We start from the raw sequence: 15203 nt of genomic DNA, 5'->3' as shown, positions 1-15203 counted from the left end.
GGACACAGCGGCCCTGAAACAGCCGCCGGCGCCCCCTCCGCCACCCCCACCCGTGTCGGCGCCCGCTGCGGAGGCCGCGCCCCCCGCCTCTGCCGCCACCATCGCCGCAGCGGCGGCCACCGCCGTCGTAGCCCCAACCTCGACAGTCGCCGTGGCCCCTGTCGCGACTGCCTTGGAGAAGAAGACAAAGAGTAAGGGGCCGTATATCTGCGCTCTGTGCGCCAAGGAGTTCAAGAACGGCTACAACCTCCGGAGGCACGAAGCTATCCACACAGGAGCCAAGGCCGGCCGGGTACCCTCGGGTGCTATGAAGATGCCCACCATGGTGCCCCTGAGCCTCCTGAGCGTGCCCCAGCTGAGCGGGGCCGGCGGGGGAGGGGGAGAGGCGGGTGCCGGCGGTGGCGCGGCCGCAGTGGCCGCCGGTGGCGTGGTGACCACGACCGCCTCGGGAAAGCGCATCCGGAAGAACCACGCCTGCGAGATGTGCGGCAAGGCTTTCCGCGACGTCTACCACCTGAACCGACACAAGCTGTCGCACTCGGACGAGAAGCCCTACCAGTGCCCGGTGTGCCAGCAGCGCTTCAAGCGCAAGGACCGCATGAGCTACCACGTGCGCTCACATGACGGCGCTGTGCACAAGCCCTACAACTGCTCCCACTGTGGCAAGAGCTTCTCCCGGTGTGCACGGGGCCTCGGCCACCCGCTGGGCCGGTGGGGAGGGCAGGACGGGCCACTGAGGTGGCCTGGCCGAGGCGCGGGAGGCGGCTCTGAGGATGGGGCAAGGGAGCTCCTCCCAGGGAGGAGGGAGGGAAGCTCTCCCGGTTTCCAGGGAGCAGGGGGTGGGACTCTGCAGAGGAGGTGGGTCTCAGGGCTGACGGAAAGCTTCGCGTGGGGAGGAGGCGGTGGCAGCGGCAGCCTGACTCCAGGGGAGGGATTTCCTGCTCGAATGGCACCGTGAAGGCCCGGGAGAAAACGCAGGGATTCTGGCAAGACCCTTGTACAAAGTTTGGCAGATTTGGGGCACACGTCCTCACCCCTAACCCCAACCCCAACGTGTCCCCAGGCCGGATCACCTCAACAGTCACGTCAGACAAGTGCACTCAACAGAACGGCCCTTCAAATGTGAGGTAGGAAATCCGCCTCCTCCTGTCCTGGTTTTCATGATTTTGATCCTCATTGTAGCTGTCTGAGTTCAGCCTCTCAGACCCCCTTTTTCTCTCTCTTCTTTTTGCCTTTTCACTCCATTTTCTCATCCCTTCTTCAAGGCCTCGTCATCTCACTCCCATTTCCTACAGATCAAAGATCCCCAAGGCTCTGATACCTTTAACCTCTTGCTCCCTGCTCCTGACTCCCTGAAGCTTTAACTCTCCTGTGACACCCCCCCACGCCCCTCCCCCCTCCCCAGAAATGTGAGGCAGCTTTTGCTACGAAGGATCGACTCCGGGCGCACACTGTACGACACGAGGAGAAGGTGCCATGTCATGTGTGTGGCAAGATGCTGAGTTCGGCTTATATTTCGGACCACATGAAGGTGCACAGCCAGGGTCCTCACCATGTCTGTGAGCTCTGCAACAAAGGTACATGCTGAAGAATGCCTGCAGGGCAGGGACCTGGGTGGGCACCAGCCAGAAGTCCTTTCACAGTTGTGGGTTAAGGGTGCTGTAGCCAAGAGCTCGTGGCATCTAGAATCCTTCAGAAGGTAAACAAAGCAGCATTGGGAACAACTGAACTTAATTAAATTCCAAGAAGTACAACTGGAAGAGATGATCTACTAGAAATATGCGACCTGTTTGGTGTGCACAGGAGAATGGGAGTGGGGCACAGCTGCTTTAGGGAAGGAATAGTCAAGAAATCCAATTTCTAAGAGTCAAAAGGCAAGGTTTCAGCTGTGGAGCCACAAGTTCTTGTTTCAAGCTCCTGGGGCAAGTGGATATCTCAGCAGGGGTTTAGCAAGCACACACCCTTACCCAGTAGCAGATAAAGGTGTTTTTAAACAGGTTTACGTATTTACTGAGTAATTTGGGCAGAGACTATGGGCACTGGAGGGAAGGGACACAGCCGGCTCTGCTGAGGGTCAACCCTTCAAGGGGTATCAGTGTTCAGTCATTTTGGCCAAGATCTCTGTAGGTACCAAAGCTGAGAAGCAGACACCACTCAAGCCAGGCCCCAAGCTCAAGGAGGGGCTGCCACCTCTTCCCCAGCCCCAGCAGAGTAGTTGGCCCTAGGCTACCAAGGATTTGGTGGGAGGAGGACAGGGTCATCTGAGGAGGGTGCCCCCAGCCTAGGAGAAAAGCCCTGTCTCTGGGGTCTCCATCTGGCTGACCCCCATCCCCATCCCAATCCACCCCCCACCCGTAGGCTTCACCACGGCAGCATACCTGCGCATCCACGCGGTGAAGGACCATGGGCTCCAGGCCCCGCGGGCTGACCGCATCCTGTGCAAGCTGTGCAGCGTGCACTGCAAGACCCCTGCCCAGCTGGCCGGCCACATGCAGACCCATCTGGGGGGGGCCGTCCCCCCTGTCCCAGGAGACGCCCCCCAGCCACAGCCCACCTGCTGAGGGGGACCCCCGCACCCACCAGGCAAGGCGTGGGGCATGGCTGGGGGGCGGGATGGGGTGTGTGGGACAAGGGGCTCAAAGAGCCCAATAGGGGAGCTCAGGAAGGCCAGGGATGCCCATCTGTCACTCAGCTTAGGGAGAATTCTGGGGACAGGGAGGGCCCTGCAGGAAAACTCTAATGATGTAGGCCAAAGCTTCTAGGGACCACATAGAATTGAGCAACGGCTGTGTCCCAGGGGAAAAGGTCTGGAAAGGAATCTGGGGTAAGGGACTCTTGCCATTCAGATCGTGCTGTGATCTTGTGGTGTTTTTCCTTGTCCAGGTACTGGTGAGGTTTGTCCAATGGCGGCGGCGGCGGCGGCAGCAGCAGCAGCGGCAGCAGCAGCAGCAGCAGTGGCAGCGCCTCCCACAGCTGTGGGCTCCCTCTCTGGGGCTGAGGGGGTGCCTGTGAGCTCTCAGCCACTTCCCTCCCAGCCCTGGTGAGCTCCAAGTTGGTAGGGGAGAGGGGAGAGTGCAGGAAAGTCCCTGGGTACAGTCTCCTCTTCCCCTACTTTTCTCACCGATTCCTTACTACTACCCCCACCAACCAAGGAGCCTCCAGAACTAGAGGAGGCAGAAATGTTTCCTTAGGGGAATTCACTAGGTTTTAACGATTTGTTTCTCTTGCTCCTCTCTTCTTCCTGTCAGACCTGATCCTACACATACCTATTCCCCTCGGTTGTGTTGAAGTCCCCTGGACAGTGGCAGGGGTGGCAGAGGACAGGAGTAACCACTGCCCTTACCCCTTCTCCTCTCTGTAACCCCAGCCCTGTCCTCCTAGGGATTTGTGAGCCTTTCCCTGGATGGTCCCCTTATCCTCTTTCAGGCCTCCTCCCACTGCTGCCCCTCCCTGGGGAGTTTGTGTTTTTTTTTTTTTTTTTTTTTTTTTCTTTATTTTTCAGGGGGAGGGAGGAGAGGAAGGAGGGGAATCAAAGACTCTGTCCTAGAGAGGGAAGGAGGTGAGGTGAGATTTGAGACCGAGAGAAGCAGGGGAGGCAGAAGCTGTACCTTCATTAATGTGGGGTTGTTTGGGGTCAAGCCCTAAACATCCTGCTTGAGAATTGGTGAGGGGAGGGGGAAAATCAAGGGGAGCAAAGGAAGGAGCCAGGAGGGGCCAGAGGCAGGAGAGATGGAATCTTAGTGGGCCAGGGGAATGAAAGGATCCAGGGACTAGAGGTGCTTCCCGGGGTTGGGGGGAATGCAGCCACAGTGTCTCCCCCTTCCCTCTTCCACCCCAGCTCCAGCCCTGGTCTTTTCTTTTCATCCCTCTTCCCCACGGCAGAAGCTCTGGCCATGGCCATGTCATCGTGTTCCTGTGTCCCCTGCATGTTCCCCACCCTCCTCCCCCTCCTTTTGCGCGGACCCCATTACAATAAATTTTAAATGAAACCTGTCTCTGGCTCTGGGTTGAATGAATTGACCTCACTCAGCCCCTTGTCCCCACCCCAAGGGGTTTCTTGGCCTGGTATCACTCCCAGTCTTTCTCTGCCCAGTGTGGCTCTGGGGCTCTGGCTCCTCCCTCCTAAAGGGCAGCCTTAGTGGCTGCAGCACAGATGTAGGGTGGGGCCGAGGCTCTAGTGGCTGTGGAGAGCCAAGTTTCAGGACCTGGGAATACCCAACCCCAGAATAGCCACTGGAGGTTTGATGAGGAGGGTTAGAAACCCAAAGAGCTGGTGCTCTACCCCATCCACAGCCGCCGCTGCTCTGCAGGTGCCATACTCCTCCCCACCAGCATCCCCACAGGATACCTGCACGCCCTCAGGGCCCTGAAAGGTGGAGAATGATGCGTTGCTGGACGGCTGGGGCGTCTGAGCCCTGGGACTGGGAGCAATAAGTGATGTACAGAAACTGCACTTTGCCCCCTTGATCTTGGCATGGTCGGACCTGTGTTTACACCAGGTCCTCTGCCCTAGCCCATTCTTGCTGCTCCAGACTGCCCCTGCAGCGTCTACTTGCCCCTTGGAATTCCCCTTCCTGTCCTTGCTCGGGCCTTTCCAGGGATTCTCTTAAACCTTCCAGTTCCCATTTCTGCTGCTGCTTCCTTGGGGGTAAGGGAGACCTACAGGTTCCCTTCTCTGAAACCGCACCCTGCTCCTCTTATGCAGCCTCCCCGCAATTTGCCCCATCTTCCTTCCCTCCTGATCGTAAGAGCGCCGCTATCCATTCCAGCCTGCTTCACTGGTCCTGTCTCTCCACGGAGACCCCTCTCCATTTCCCCCAACACCCTGTCTCTGCCAGGACCCCCGGTGACCGTTGGCGGGAGGGGCCGGGGACTTAGGAAGGGGGCGCCCTGCAAGGAGGTGCGCGTGGGAAGGGACAGGGAGGGGGCCCAAGTGGTCCCCAGGCCGGTTGCCTGGGTAACGCGTGGCTCCCTTGGGCTGGCCGGGAGGGGCCAGAGGCTTTCGAGGGGCGGGGGCGGCGCGTTGTGGTGGAGCGTAGGGGAGGGGACCGGAGAGGAGGGGAGACCCGCCGCCGCATCCCTCCCGCCCTCGCTCGCTCGCTCGCTGACTTGCACCTTCCCGGGCTGCGGCTCCGGCTGCGGCAGCGGCAACGGAGAGGTCCGGAGGCCAGCGTCGAGGTGAGACTGGGACCGACTGAGGATGCGGTCGGTCCAGACGGCTGACGCCGGGCGGGTTGCACAGGAATGCGGGCTCCTGGCGGGCTGGCTGGTGGTGCTGGGCACGCTGCACCATCGGGAGGCAGAGGTACCTGCCACCGCGGGCGAGGGAAACCCTGGAAGAGGGGCTGACCAGGGGCTCAGAAGAGATAACCAGGTCTCCTCCCGGGAGGGGCGGGGGCGTCCGCACCCCAAATGCGCAGCAAGAAACCCCGCACCGCCTCGGCCCCGGGAGGAGGGGAGGATGCAGAGGGAGTGGAATGTTTAGATCCTCTTTCCGTCGGAGTGTCTGGGCGTCCGCACAGCCAGCTTGTTGACTTGGGGGTGCTGGGACATCTGCTGTGATATGTGAGTCTGAATCTGAGGGTGGACTCAGGAAAGGACCCCATCGAGGGTCCTGTTTACAAAAGGACGCCCAGGGCTCTCCAAGCAGAAGACTTTATGTCCCACCCCAAGGCAAAGGAAACCCCAACTTTTCTTCCTCTCCTGTGGGGCAGCACAAAGCTGGCCTAAGACAGGAGCATGGCCCTCTGGGGCTTGCAGTGCTTACAACCCCTCTGCCCTCTCCTCACACCAAGCCTGTCTCCTCCTCTTCCAGGGTTTGTTGCTGTGTCTGCTATTCCATACCCCCCTCCCCCGCCCCCAGGGGCCTTCACCCCTTTCCCCTCTCAAGATGGCAGCCAGCAGCTCTGAGGTCTCTGAGATGAAGAGGGTTGAGAAGAGTCCTGAGACCCAGAGAGAAGGGCCTGGCCATTCTGAAACTGAAACTGGCCCTCTCCAAGTCCTAGCAGGGGACGCAGACCAGCCAGAGACCCTGGAGCCAGGCTCAGACACCACTGGGTCCTCTGTGGACTCCAGGCCTAAGGCTGGGCTAGCTCCAGAAACCACAGAGACCCCTGCTGGGGCCCCAGAAACAACCCAGATCACAGACCTCAGCTTAAGCACAGGAGAGGAATCAAAGGCCAACTGCACCCCAGAAGAAGCATGCCAAGAGCCAGTATCCAAGCCAGAAGTGAGCAAGTCTGCCACTGCAGACCAGGGGTCCAAGCTGGAGGCTGCAGCTCCACCTGAACCAGCCTCAGAACCTGCTCCCCAGCCAGACTCCCAGCCTGAGCCCCAGCCAGACTCCCAGCCTGAGCCCCAGCCAGGTTCCCAGCCCACCCCCAAGCAAGATCCCCAACCAGAGCCCCCTCCTACCCAAGAGGACCCCATCCCTGAGGTCCTTACTGACAGTGTAGGGGAAAAGCAAGAGAATGGGGCAGTGGTACCCCTACAGGCTGGTGACAGTGAAGAGGGCCCAGTCCCTCAACCTCACTTGCCACCCTCAACAAAATCCCCCCCAGCCAATGGGGCTCCTCCTCGAGTGCTGCAGCAGCTGGTTGAGGAGGATCGAATGGGAAGGGTTCATAGTGGGCACCCAGGATCTCCCCGAGGTAGCTTGAGCCGCCACCCCAGCTCCCAGCTGGCAGGGCCTGGGGTGGAGGGGGGTGAAAGCACCCAGAAACCTCGGGACTACATCATTCTTGCCATCCTATCCTGCTTCTGCCCCATGTGGCCTGTCAACATCGTGGGCTTCGCTTATGCTGTCATGGTGAGCCCTATGGGACCCTGGCCCAGGCCTGCTATGGCTCCCAGCTTCCCACCAGCACTGGGACAGAGCCCCAGGAGTAACCATGCCTTCCCTCCCCTCTCTGCATGGATTCCACTCCCCCAATTACAGGGCCTTTGCTGGCCTCCCCCTAAAACCTACCCTGTAAGCTGCCACTGTCTACCTTTTGGTGGGAGGGATATGAAGACACAGGGTTACACAGCCTTGCTGACCTGTGTGCCCTCCTCCCCCCGCCTCTCCAATCCTTCTTCCTCCCTTAACCTCTGTCTGTGAGGCTGACCTCTCTCTTCTGGACGACTCTTTCATCTGATCCCTGCCCGGCTGGCTTCTGAACCTGGCCATGGCCTTGGTGCATCCACCCCTCATCCTAACCCCAGTCACGAAACAGCCTGCAGCAGGGAGATGTGGATGGCGCTCAGCGTCTGGGTCGAGTGGCCAAGCTCTTAAGCATCGTGGCACTGGTGGGAGGGGTCCTCATCATCATTGCCTCCTGCGTCATCAACTTAGGCGGTGAGTGGGGTTTGGGAACAGACAGGGGAGGAGTGGAAGGGTTGATGAGGGCAGCGTTACTAACCCCTGCCCCTGCTCTCTCCTGTCTGTCCTTATCTCTCCTTTGTCTCTCCTTGTCTTGCCCCACCCTCCTTCCCTGTCTCTTGTCTGCCCTTCCCTCTCCTCTCCCACAGTGTATAAGTGAGGGGCTCTACCCTGCATTCCAAGACTTTCCTTCCTGTTGGGAGCTGCCTTGGGCCCATCCCTCCCCTGGGGGGAGCCCAATCAATGGCTCTGGCCCCCACCCCTAGGGACCAAGGGAGCCTGAGCATCCTTGTTTACAGCTTCTTTCCTGCTCCTGCATCCCGCCAGGCTCCTCTGCCAACTGTAGGCCTCCCTTCCCCTTGCACTGTTTCCTGCCTCCCTGCACTTCTGTCTGCATCCCCTCTAGCCTCTTGGCCCCCCATCCGTGCACTTCTGGAAACTTCCCTGCACATCTCCCAAACTCTCTGCACTCTTAGCCTCCCTGCATCTCTCCCAGCATCTCCTTGCATTTCTTCCAGCCTCCTGAATTCTCTGAACCTCAACCCTGGCCCCCTCTCAACTTTCATTGTCTTGGCATCTCCATTCTTTTCTTACCTTCTTTATCATCTCCCCTTCCCCTCTCTACATGCCCCGCCCCAATCTCCTCCTGCTTTATCTCCCCTTAGCATCCTCTTCTCCAACCTCCAGCCATCATTTATTCTGCAGAAATTCCAGCACAGTTAGATCAGTCTGGGGTAGGGGGAGCAGTCTTAGAGACGGCTTCTTAGCCCCTGCTCCCAGGCCGGGATGCCCCCAGGGTGCCTTGCCGGTAGCAGAGCTGGCAAGCCAGGATTTGTTTGGGGACTTGTGCAAGGGTGGCAAGTACTGGTTCCACGCGCGCACATGGGAGAAGCGGGGGTGCGCTGTTGCTTGGTCGGCCTGAGTTGACCCCATCCCTACCTGGGCTCTTTAACCCTGGTCAGTGAGTTTCTTTCTTGAGAAGTACTGAGGCTAAGGTCATCCATATATTTTATAACGAAAGAATCCAAAAACATAGGACCAAAGTTTCCAGCTCCAAGGAACGAGGGAGGGGCGGGGAGCTCTATTTTCTAAGATGACAGGGGAAGTCTGTTGCATGCGACAGCCGGCTGAGGAGGCGGAGACCAGGCTACAACTAGGTTTGGAGTTGGCGGGTTTTTTTTTTTTTTTTCCTTAAAAAAAGACTGGGGAAAAACAAATTCTTTTTTAAAAGGGCATATGAAACTGATTTCTCCCTTTTTGTATGCCGGATGCTGCATGAGTCTGAAACACCAATAAACGGAGACTGCATGAGACTCGCCTCCGGTCTCAGTCCCTGCTTTCGTCCCACCAGGCGGGCGGTACTGTCTCCCTTCCGGCACCTACTTGGTGGTGTATACGCATGCACCATCCCGGCGGCCATCTTTACTGTGGGCCGAATCCTGTTATGCCCAAGCGTCTATTTACGCATGTGCGAGCCTTCCCTCGCTTTCCTCTTCCAAGTAGCTTTGAGTAAAGTGGGGCCTCCGGCGCCGTTTCTGAGCGCCTGCGTACTGTGACGCTGCGCAGCCGGAGAGGCGGGTCTTAGCTCCAGGTGCCTACGGCGGCTCAGAGGGCGCGGTGCAGAACTACTAGATCTAGGGAGAGGGCGCCGCGTCCAGATGTGGAGACGGGCGGTGTGAAGGCAAGAAGAGTAGTCCTGCCTCTCTCCTTCCCCTATTTGGCTGAGAAAGTGGTTTCTGCAGACTCCCGGGAACACCAGAGGGCCCTATCTCGATCCCTGGGGCGTGGTGCTTGGAGGGGACTGAACGTCCCCCCATGGGGATAGGCCTCGGAGACAGCTGTTGCAAACTGATTGGTTCAGAGAAATATTGCCTAAACCGCTGGGGAGCCTGATTCCTTATTGGTGGTGGTGGTGGGGACCCGGCTTAGTACTCCAGCATCTCCTGTCATCCCTAGCGGCCTATGTCCCTTGCTCGGGGTCATGGAGACACTGCGGCCACCACGGCAGCGCCTCTGTCTGAAGAAGGGGAAGTGACCTCTGGCCTTCAGGCTCTGGCCGTAGAGGATACGGGAGACCCCTCTACCTCGGCCGGTAAGGCCGAGGAAGAGGGGGAAAGAGGCCAGGAGGAGACTGAGCGAGAGGGGTCTGGGGCAGAGGGTGCGCAGGGAGAAGTTCCCAGCGCTGGGGGGGAAAAGCATGCCGAGGGAGAATCCGAGGACTGGTGCGTGCCCTGCAGCGATGAGGAGGTGGAGCTGCCCGCGAGTGGGCAGTCCTGGATGCCTCCGCCTTCCGAAATCCAGCGGCTTTATGAACTGCTGGCTGCTCATGGTACCCTGGAGCTTCAAGCGGAGATCCTGCCCCGCCGGCCGCCCACGCCCGAGGCCCAGAGTGAAGAGGAGAGATCTGATGAGGAGCCAGAGGCCAAAGAAGAGGAAGAGGAAAAGTGAGGGCACACCCTTACACCTTGTTCCTGGGGCTCTTCTCTTGCCAGGAGGAAATAGGGAGGGGGAAAAGATGGACTCAGGAATAAGGAAAGTGGAGGAATGGAAGGGAGCAGGAGAGGAAGAGACAGTATACTCGGTAGAAGCACCTGTGGGGATGTTTGGGAGCGTCACCCTCACCTTTCACTTTCTGTCCACCTGTCCCAGACCACACATGCCCACGGAATTTGACTTTGATGATGAGCCAGTGACACCAAAGGACTCCCTGATTGACCGGAGACGTACCCCAGGTACAAACAAGAGGGAAGAGTTGGGGGTAGGTGAAGGGCCTTTGCTCCCAGTTACCCAAAAAGTGGCTCCCTTAAAGAGGCCTTTGCTTGGTACCTCAGTTGGCACACAATTTTTATGTGCAGGAGAGAGCATTTACCCAGTGGCACCATCTTTCTGACTCTGTCTTGTTTTGAGAGATCATCACAGATAATTCTTTCATGTTTCCCATTCCTTTTATCTCATTCTCCTCCCAGAAATCCAAGTCACTGTGGTCACTAATTATTCTCTAGATCCATGACCCTTCTACTACTATGTACATCCCCTAGTCTGACCCAATTTCTGATCCATATGCCTTCCTAGAATTTACTCTTGCAGACTTTTGTTTTTTGAGATGGAGTCTTGCTGTGTTGTCCAGGTTGGTCTCAAATTCCTGGGCTCCAGCAATTCTCTCACCTCAGCCAACCAAGTAGCTGGGAGTACAAGTGCAATGCCACCACATCCAGGTAGCCTTGAAGCCATTCTTGATTTTTCTTTCTCTTTTATACAAGCAGAAAGTTGCACTAGCTCTGCCTCCATATTTCCAAGTCCATTTGTGACTCTCCATTTTTTTTTTAATTTAAAAAAAACCCTTTTTTTTTATTGGTCAGTGTTGGCAAGAATCTGTTACAAAACTGGGCCCGTGGACTTGTGGAATGTGAGGGAAGTGGGTCCGTTCTGTCAGATGCCAGCTTTAGGGCCAGGGCACAGAGAGCCCTGTGGCAGACTGTCTTCACCCCAGTGACTCTCCACTTTTAAACCATACCCCCTATCCAAACCACAATCTCTTTTGCCTGAACAGTTGCAGTAGCTCCAAACTGATCTCCCTGCTTCCAGTCTCAGCAGAATGATCCTTTTAAAACATAAATCAAGTCACTTCTCTACTTAAAATCCTTCAAAGGATTCCATTGGTGTGAGGAAGAGCATGTTGTGGGAGAATCTAAGCTCCTTGCCATTGCTCCACCCCAGCTCTCTACAATCTTTTTTTTTTTTTTAAGACCAGAGCCTCAAGCTGTCCCCCTGGGTAGAGTGCCATGGCATCAGGCATCACAGCTCACAGCAACCTCCAACTCCTGGGCTCAAGCGATTCTCCTGCCTCAGCCTCCCGAGTAGCTGGGACCACAGGCGCCTGCCACAACGCCCGGCTTTATTTTTTGGTTGCAGCCATCATTGTTGTTTGGCGGCCTGGGCTGGATTCGAACCCACCACCTTGGGTGTACGTGGCTGGCGCCTTAGCTACTTGAGCCACAGGCACCGAACCTACAATCTTTATTAATTTTGTGGAGACAGGGTCTCAGTATGTTGCCCAGGATGGTCTCAAACTTTGGACTCAAATAGTCCTCCCACATCAGCCTCCCGAAGTGGGAGTGAGCCACCAAGTCCAGCCTATACTTTCTTTGAACTGACCTCTCTGTTCCCCCTGGAGCCCTTGCACTTGCTCTTCCCCCTGTGTGGGATGGTCCTCATCTACTGGTACTTCCCATAATCTAGGACCTTCACTCCTTACTCTGTGTCCCAACCCCAAACTTCAGAACCTTCAGGACAGAAGTCTAGAAACGTGTGTTTAACAAGCTCTCCAAGAGATGAGTAAGATTCAGTCAGGCAGGTCTGGTGCACACTGCCTCCATCCCTCCATATTTCTTTTCTTTTCTTTTCTTTTTTTTTTTTGGAGATAGAGTCTCACTTTGTTGCCCTCAGTAGAGTGTCTGTGGTCTCATAGCTCACAGCAACCTCAAACTCCTGGGCTCAAGTGATCCTCTTGCCTTAGCCTCTGGAGTAGTTGAGACTACAGGTGCCTGCCACAACACCCGGCTATTTTTTTTAAGAGATGAGGTCTCACTCTTGCTCGGGCTGGTCTCAAACTCCTGAGCTCAGGCAATCCACCCACCTTAGCTTCCCAGAGTGCTGAGATTACAGGCATGAGCCACCATGCCCAGCGCCCCTTCCACATTTCTTACCTTGCCCTTCTCCAGGAAGCTCAGCACGGAGCCAGAAACGGGAAGCTCGCCTGGACAAGGTCCTTTCAGACATGAAGCGACATAAGAAGCTGGAGGAGCAGATCCTTCGTACGGGGAGGGACCTCTTCAGCCTGGACTCAGAGGACCCTAGCCCTACCAGCTCCCCACTCCGGTCCTCTGGGAGTAGTCTCTTCCCTCGGCAGCGGAAATACTGATGGCTGCTGCTGCTGGCCCTAGGGTGCATTTTCTGTACCTGCTGGGGCCCTCCTCTCCTAACCCATTCTGGGAAACTTGGGAGGAAGAGAGAAACCTCAGGTTCCTGACAGCACCTTTTGGGAAAGAGAGAGTGTGTGTGTGTCTTTGATGTTGAACTTCTAATCAGAGACCTGGACTGAATTTTCTGAGTCTAAAATAAAAAGATGCAGAGTTATTTTAAAAGGAGGGTCTGCAACTGGAGCCTAAATGATTTGGTTGGACTTGAGAGGATAGACAAAATAGTATTCACCGAGATTGGAAAATTAAAGCCAGATGGGGCAGGGATGAACTCAGCACTTACTTCCTGCTTCATACCCTTTGCCCCTTACCAGCCCACCGTTGTTCAAATGAAGCCTGCACTAATTGCTACCTGCAGGCTCTAAGGCAGAAACTGACGAGTGGAATGAGCTTTGGGGTCTTCTTTGTCTGAAGGGGAGGCAGCCCAGAGGGAAAAATGAGAAGCAGTTACGAGGGCCCTTTAACTACCCAAGCCCCACCCCTCCTGCTGTTATGCCCCGCCCTGCCGTGCCGGGAAATGATCCCCAGGGCTGGGTGAGCGTTAGCCTTTCTCCCCTCTGAGGAGTTTGCTGTTAGCTACCTTTCTAGATGTGAGTATATCCCCAGACCCCAAATCAGTTGTGGGTCTTTGTGCCCCTCAAGGCTGTTTGCTTTCTAGGGCCTTGCTGAATCAGAGGGAGGAAGAAGGGTGGAGGCTTTATCTTGGGAGATTTTGCTTTCCTTTCTGAAGTGATTCCACTCCTTTCCTACCTCCAGCTCTGAAGCCTCTCTCTAACTTCAGGAGACTTTGTAGGGGTCATTCACACCCCTTAGAGCTAGTTTGGTCCTTGCTGTGCTCACCTGCTTCTTCCTCCGGGGGTCCTGGGCTCTGGCCTGTCACTTTGAGTGCCTAGGATGTGATTTATCCCCACTGAGACCCCTGAATACCACTAAGTGGTCAGACTTTACTACTGCCCCACTCGGGCCAGGTCAGCTGTGGGCCTTGGCAGATCATTTGAGAAGACATTAGAGCAATCTTAAGGTAGGCGTGATTTCCGGAAAGCATAGAGTTTGAGCAAGTTTTTTCTTCTTCTTCCTTTTTTTTTTTTTTTTGCAGTTTTTGGCCGGGGCTGGGTTTGAACCCACCACCTCTGGCATATGGGGCCGGCACCCTACCTTTGAGCTACAGGCGTGGCCCTGAGCAAGTTTCTTTTTCTTTTTTCTTGTCTTTTTTTTGAGACAGAGTCTTGCTGTGTCACCCTCGGTAGACTATAGGCCCCTGCCACAACACCCGGCTATTTTTGTTGCAGTTTGGCTGGGGCTGGGTTTGAACCTGCCACCCTAGGTATATGGGATTGGTGCCCTACTCACTGAGCCACAGGCGCCTCCCAAATTTGAGCAAGTTTCTTTTCCTTATTTGTGGGAGAAGGAAGTGAAAAATAAGTTCAGTTGGACCCACTAACCTGTGATCCTGAGGCTCTTAGAGCTGCCACCCTGGAGTGAAACACTTGAGGGTAGGAGATGGTAGTTGCATATGTTCCCTATACTTTGCTCCCTGTTTGAGTGGACCCCGGTATCTTAGGGTGAAAGGCCTGCTGTCACGTGTGGGGGTGAGGAGTGGCTCTCCCGGAAACTCCTGCTGGTTTCTGCCTTTGGTACCCAGGGCAACAGGCTGGCCCTGGGAGGAGCTGTTTGAGCAGGACAGCTCTTCATAGCCATTAGCAGGTAAGGCCCTTGAGTGGATGACCTGCCATGGTGACTGGGTGCTCAGGCCCAGATTACAGAAAATAGCTTTTTTGTTTGTTTTTGGTTTTTTTGTTTGGGATTCATTGAGGGTACAAAGAATTAAGTTAAACTGATTGCATTTGTTAGATAAAGTCCCTCTTTTACTTATTTATTTATTTTGAAGCAGAGTCTCACTTTGTCACCCTTGGTTGAGTGCTGTGCTGTCATAGCTCACAGCAACCTCAAATGCTTGTGCTCAAGTGATTCTCTTGCTTCAGCCTCCCAAGTAGCTGGGACTATAGGTGCCTGCCACAATGCCTGGCTATCCAGCTATTTTTTTTCTTTTTCTGAGACAGAGCCTCAAGCTGTCCCCCTGGGTAGAGTGCTGTGGCATCATAGCTCACAGCAACCTCCAACTCCTGGGTTCAAGTGAGTCTCTTGCCTCTACCTCCCGAGTAGCTGGGATCACAGGCACCAGCCACATCGCCTGGCTATTTTTTTTGGTTGCAGCCATCGTTGTTTGGCGAACCCGCCACCTTAGGTGTATGTGGCTGGTGCCTTAGCCACTTGAGCCACAGGCACCAAGCCTATCCAGCTATTTTTACAGGTGGAGTTTTCATCTTGCTTAGGCTGGTCTCAAACCTGTGAGCTCAGGCAATCCACCTCCCTCCGCCTCTCATAGTGCTAGGATTATAGGCATGAGCCACCTCACCTGGCCAAGGTCCTTATAATTGTGCCCTGCCCCCCCCAAAAACACCTTTGAACTGCCATTGGCATTATCTCTGGGGCAGTAACCAGCCCCACCCAGGTCCTTAAGTCCTTGTATTTTGTTGTTGTTGTTCCTTTGTTTGTTTTTTGAGGCAGAGTGTAACCATCGCTCTCAGGAGAGTGCTGGGGCGTCATAGCTCACAGCAACCTCAAGCTCTTGTGCTCAAGCCAGGATTGAGAGCCAGTGGGGAAAGTGTCAATCCAGCAGGTTCTGTCACTGTCAGCATCATCTTGGGCCACTTACTGGCCTCCAGGCCTTCCTTTCCTGTTTCCTTCTGAAGTCAAAGATATGCCTTAGGAGCTGATACCGTAACTAGGAGGAAGAATAAAGACCATCTCCAGATCCAGATGACTTCTCAGGGCAGGGAATTTCTTTCTTCTTTTTTTTTTTT

The 15203-nt window shown here is 55.6% G+C and overlaps 4 protein-coding genes across 7 annotated transcripts in view; all 4 read left to right on the top strand.

The window, feature by feature from the left end:
- PAGR1 (PAXIP1 associated glutamate rich protein 1) overlaps nucleotides 1-12504 on the top strand; it is a 20548-nt gene extending 8044 nt beyond the window's left edge. Inside the window, exons 2-4 of one of the 2 annotated variants that reach the window (XM_023516703.1) lie at nucleotides 9158-9804; nucleotides 10010-10092; nucleotides 12082-12504. In XM_023516703.1, the coding sequence (XP_023372471.1) occupies nucleotides 9323-9804; nucleotides 10010-10092; nucleotides 12082-12281 (765 nt within the window). In that variant the 5' untranslated portion in view covers nucleotides 9158-9322 and the 3' untranslated portion in view covers nucleotides 12282-12504. Of the gene's footprint in view, nucleotides 1-8884; nucleotides 9805-10009; nucleotides 10093-12081 lie in introns of those variants that run through there. The other variant, XM_003795802.3, reaches the window with a different exon arrangement.
- MAZ (MYC associated zinc finger protein) lies at nucleotides 7-3993 on the top strand. 2 transcript variants are annotated; one of them, XM_012808925.2, is made up of 5 exons: nucleotides 7-678; nucleotides 1064-1127; nucleotides 1406-1577; nucleotides 2359-2583; nucleotides 2884-3993. In XM_012808925.2, the coding sequence occupies exons 1-4, from the start codon at nucleotides 308-310 to the stop codon at nucleotides 2559-2561; spliced, it is 810 nt and encodes a 269-aa protein (XP_012664379.1). In that variant the 5' UTR covers nucleotides 7-307; the 3' UTR covers nucleotides 2562-2583; nucleotides 2884-3993. The 2 variants fall into 2 exon arrangements, with proteins under 2 accessions (XP_012664379.1, XP_012664380.1); XM_012808926.2 differs by lacking the exon at nucleotides 2359-2583.
- On the top strand, nucleotides 5891-7520 carry PRRT2 (proline rich transmembrane protein 2). Its single transcript, XM_012808924.1, is given in 3 exon segments — nucleotides 5891-6808; nucleotides 7204-7455; nucleotides 7458-7520. Coding segments are annotated over 3 exon segments (1233 nt in total).
- A 379-nt stretch (nucleotides 12505-12883) lies between the features above and the next one.
- LOC100960802 (major vault protein) overlaps nucleotides 12884-15203 on the top strand; it is a 38743-nt gene continuing 36423 nt past the window's right edge. Inside the window, exon 1 of one of the 2 annotated variants that reach the window (XM_023516700.1) lies at nucleotides 12884-12929. The gene's annotated coding sequence lies outside the window, so the exon portion shown is untranslated. Of the gene's footprint in view, nucleotides 12930-14024; nucleotides 14044-15203 lie in introns of those variants that run through there. The other variant, XM_023516701.1, reaches the window with a different exon arrangement.

This window comes from Otolemur garnettii, unplaced genomic scaffold (genome assembly GCF_000181295.1).
Source record: "Otolemur garnettii isolate 467f Iridium unplaced genomic scaffold, OtoGar3 scaffold00096, whole genome shotgun sequence".
Classification (NCBI taxonomy): Eukaryota; Metazoa; Chordata; class Mammalia; order Primates; family Galagidae; genus Otolemur; species Otolemur garnettii.
The sequence above is the reverse complement of the archived record's forward strand: the minus strand, read 5'-3'. Positions and strand labels throughout refer to the sequence as shown.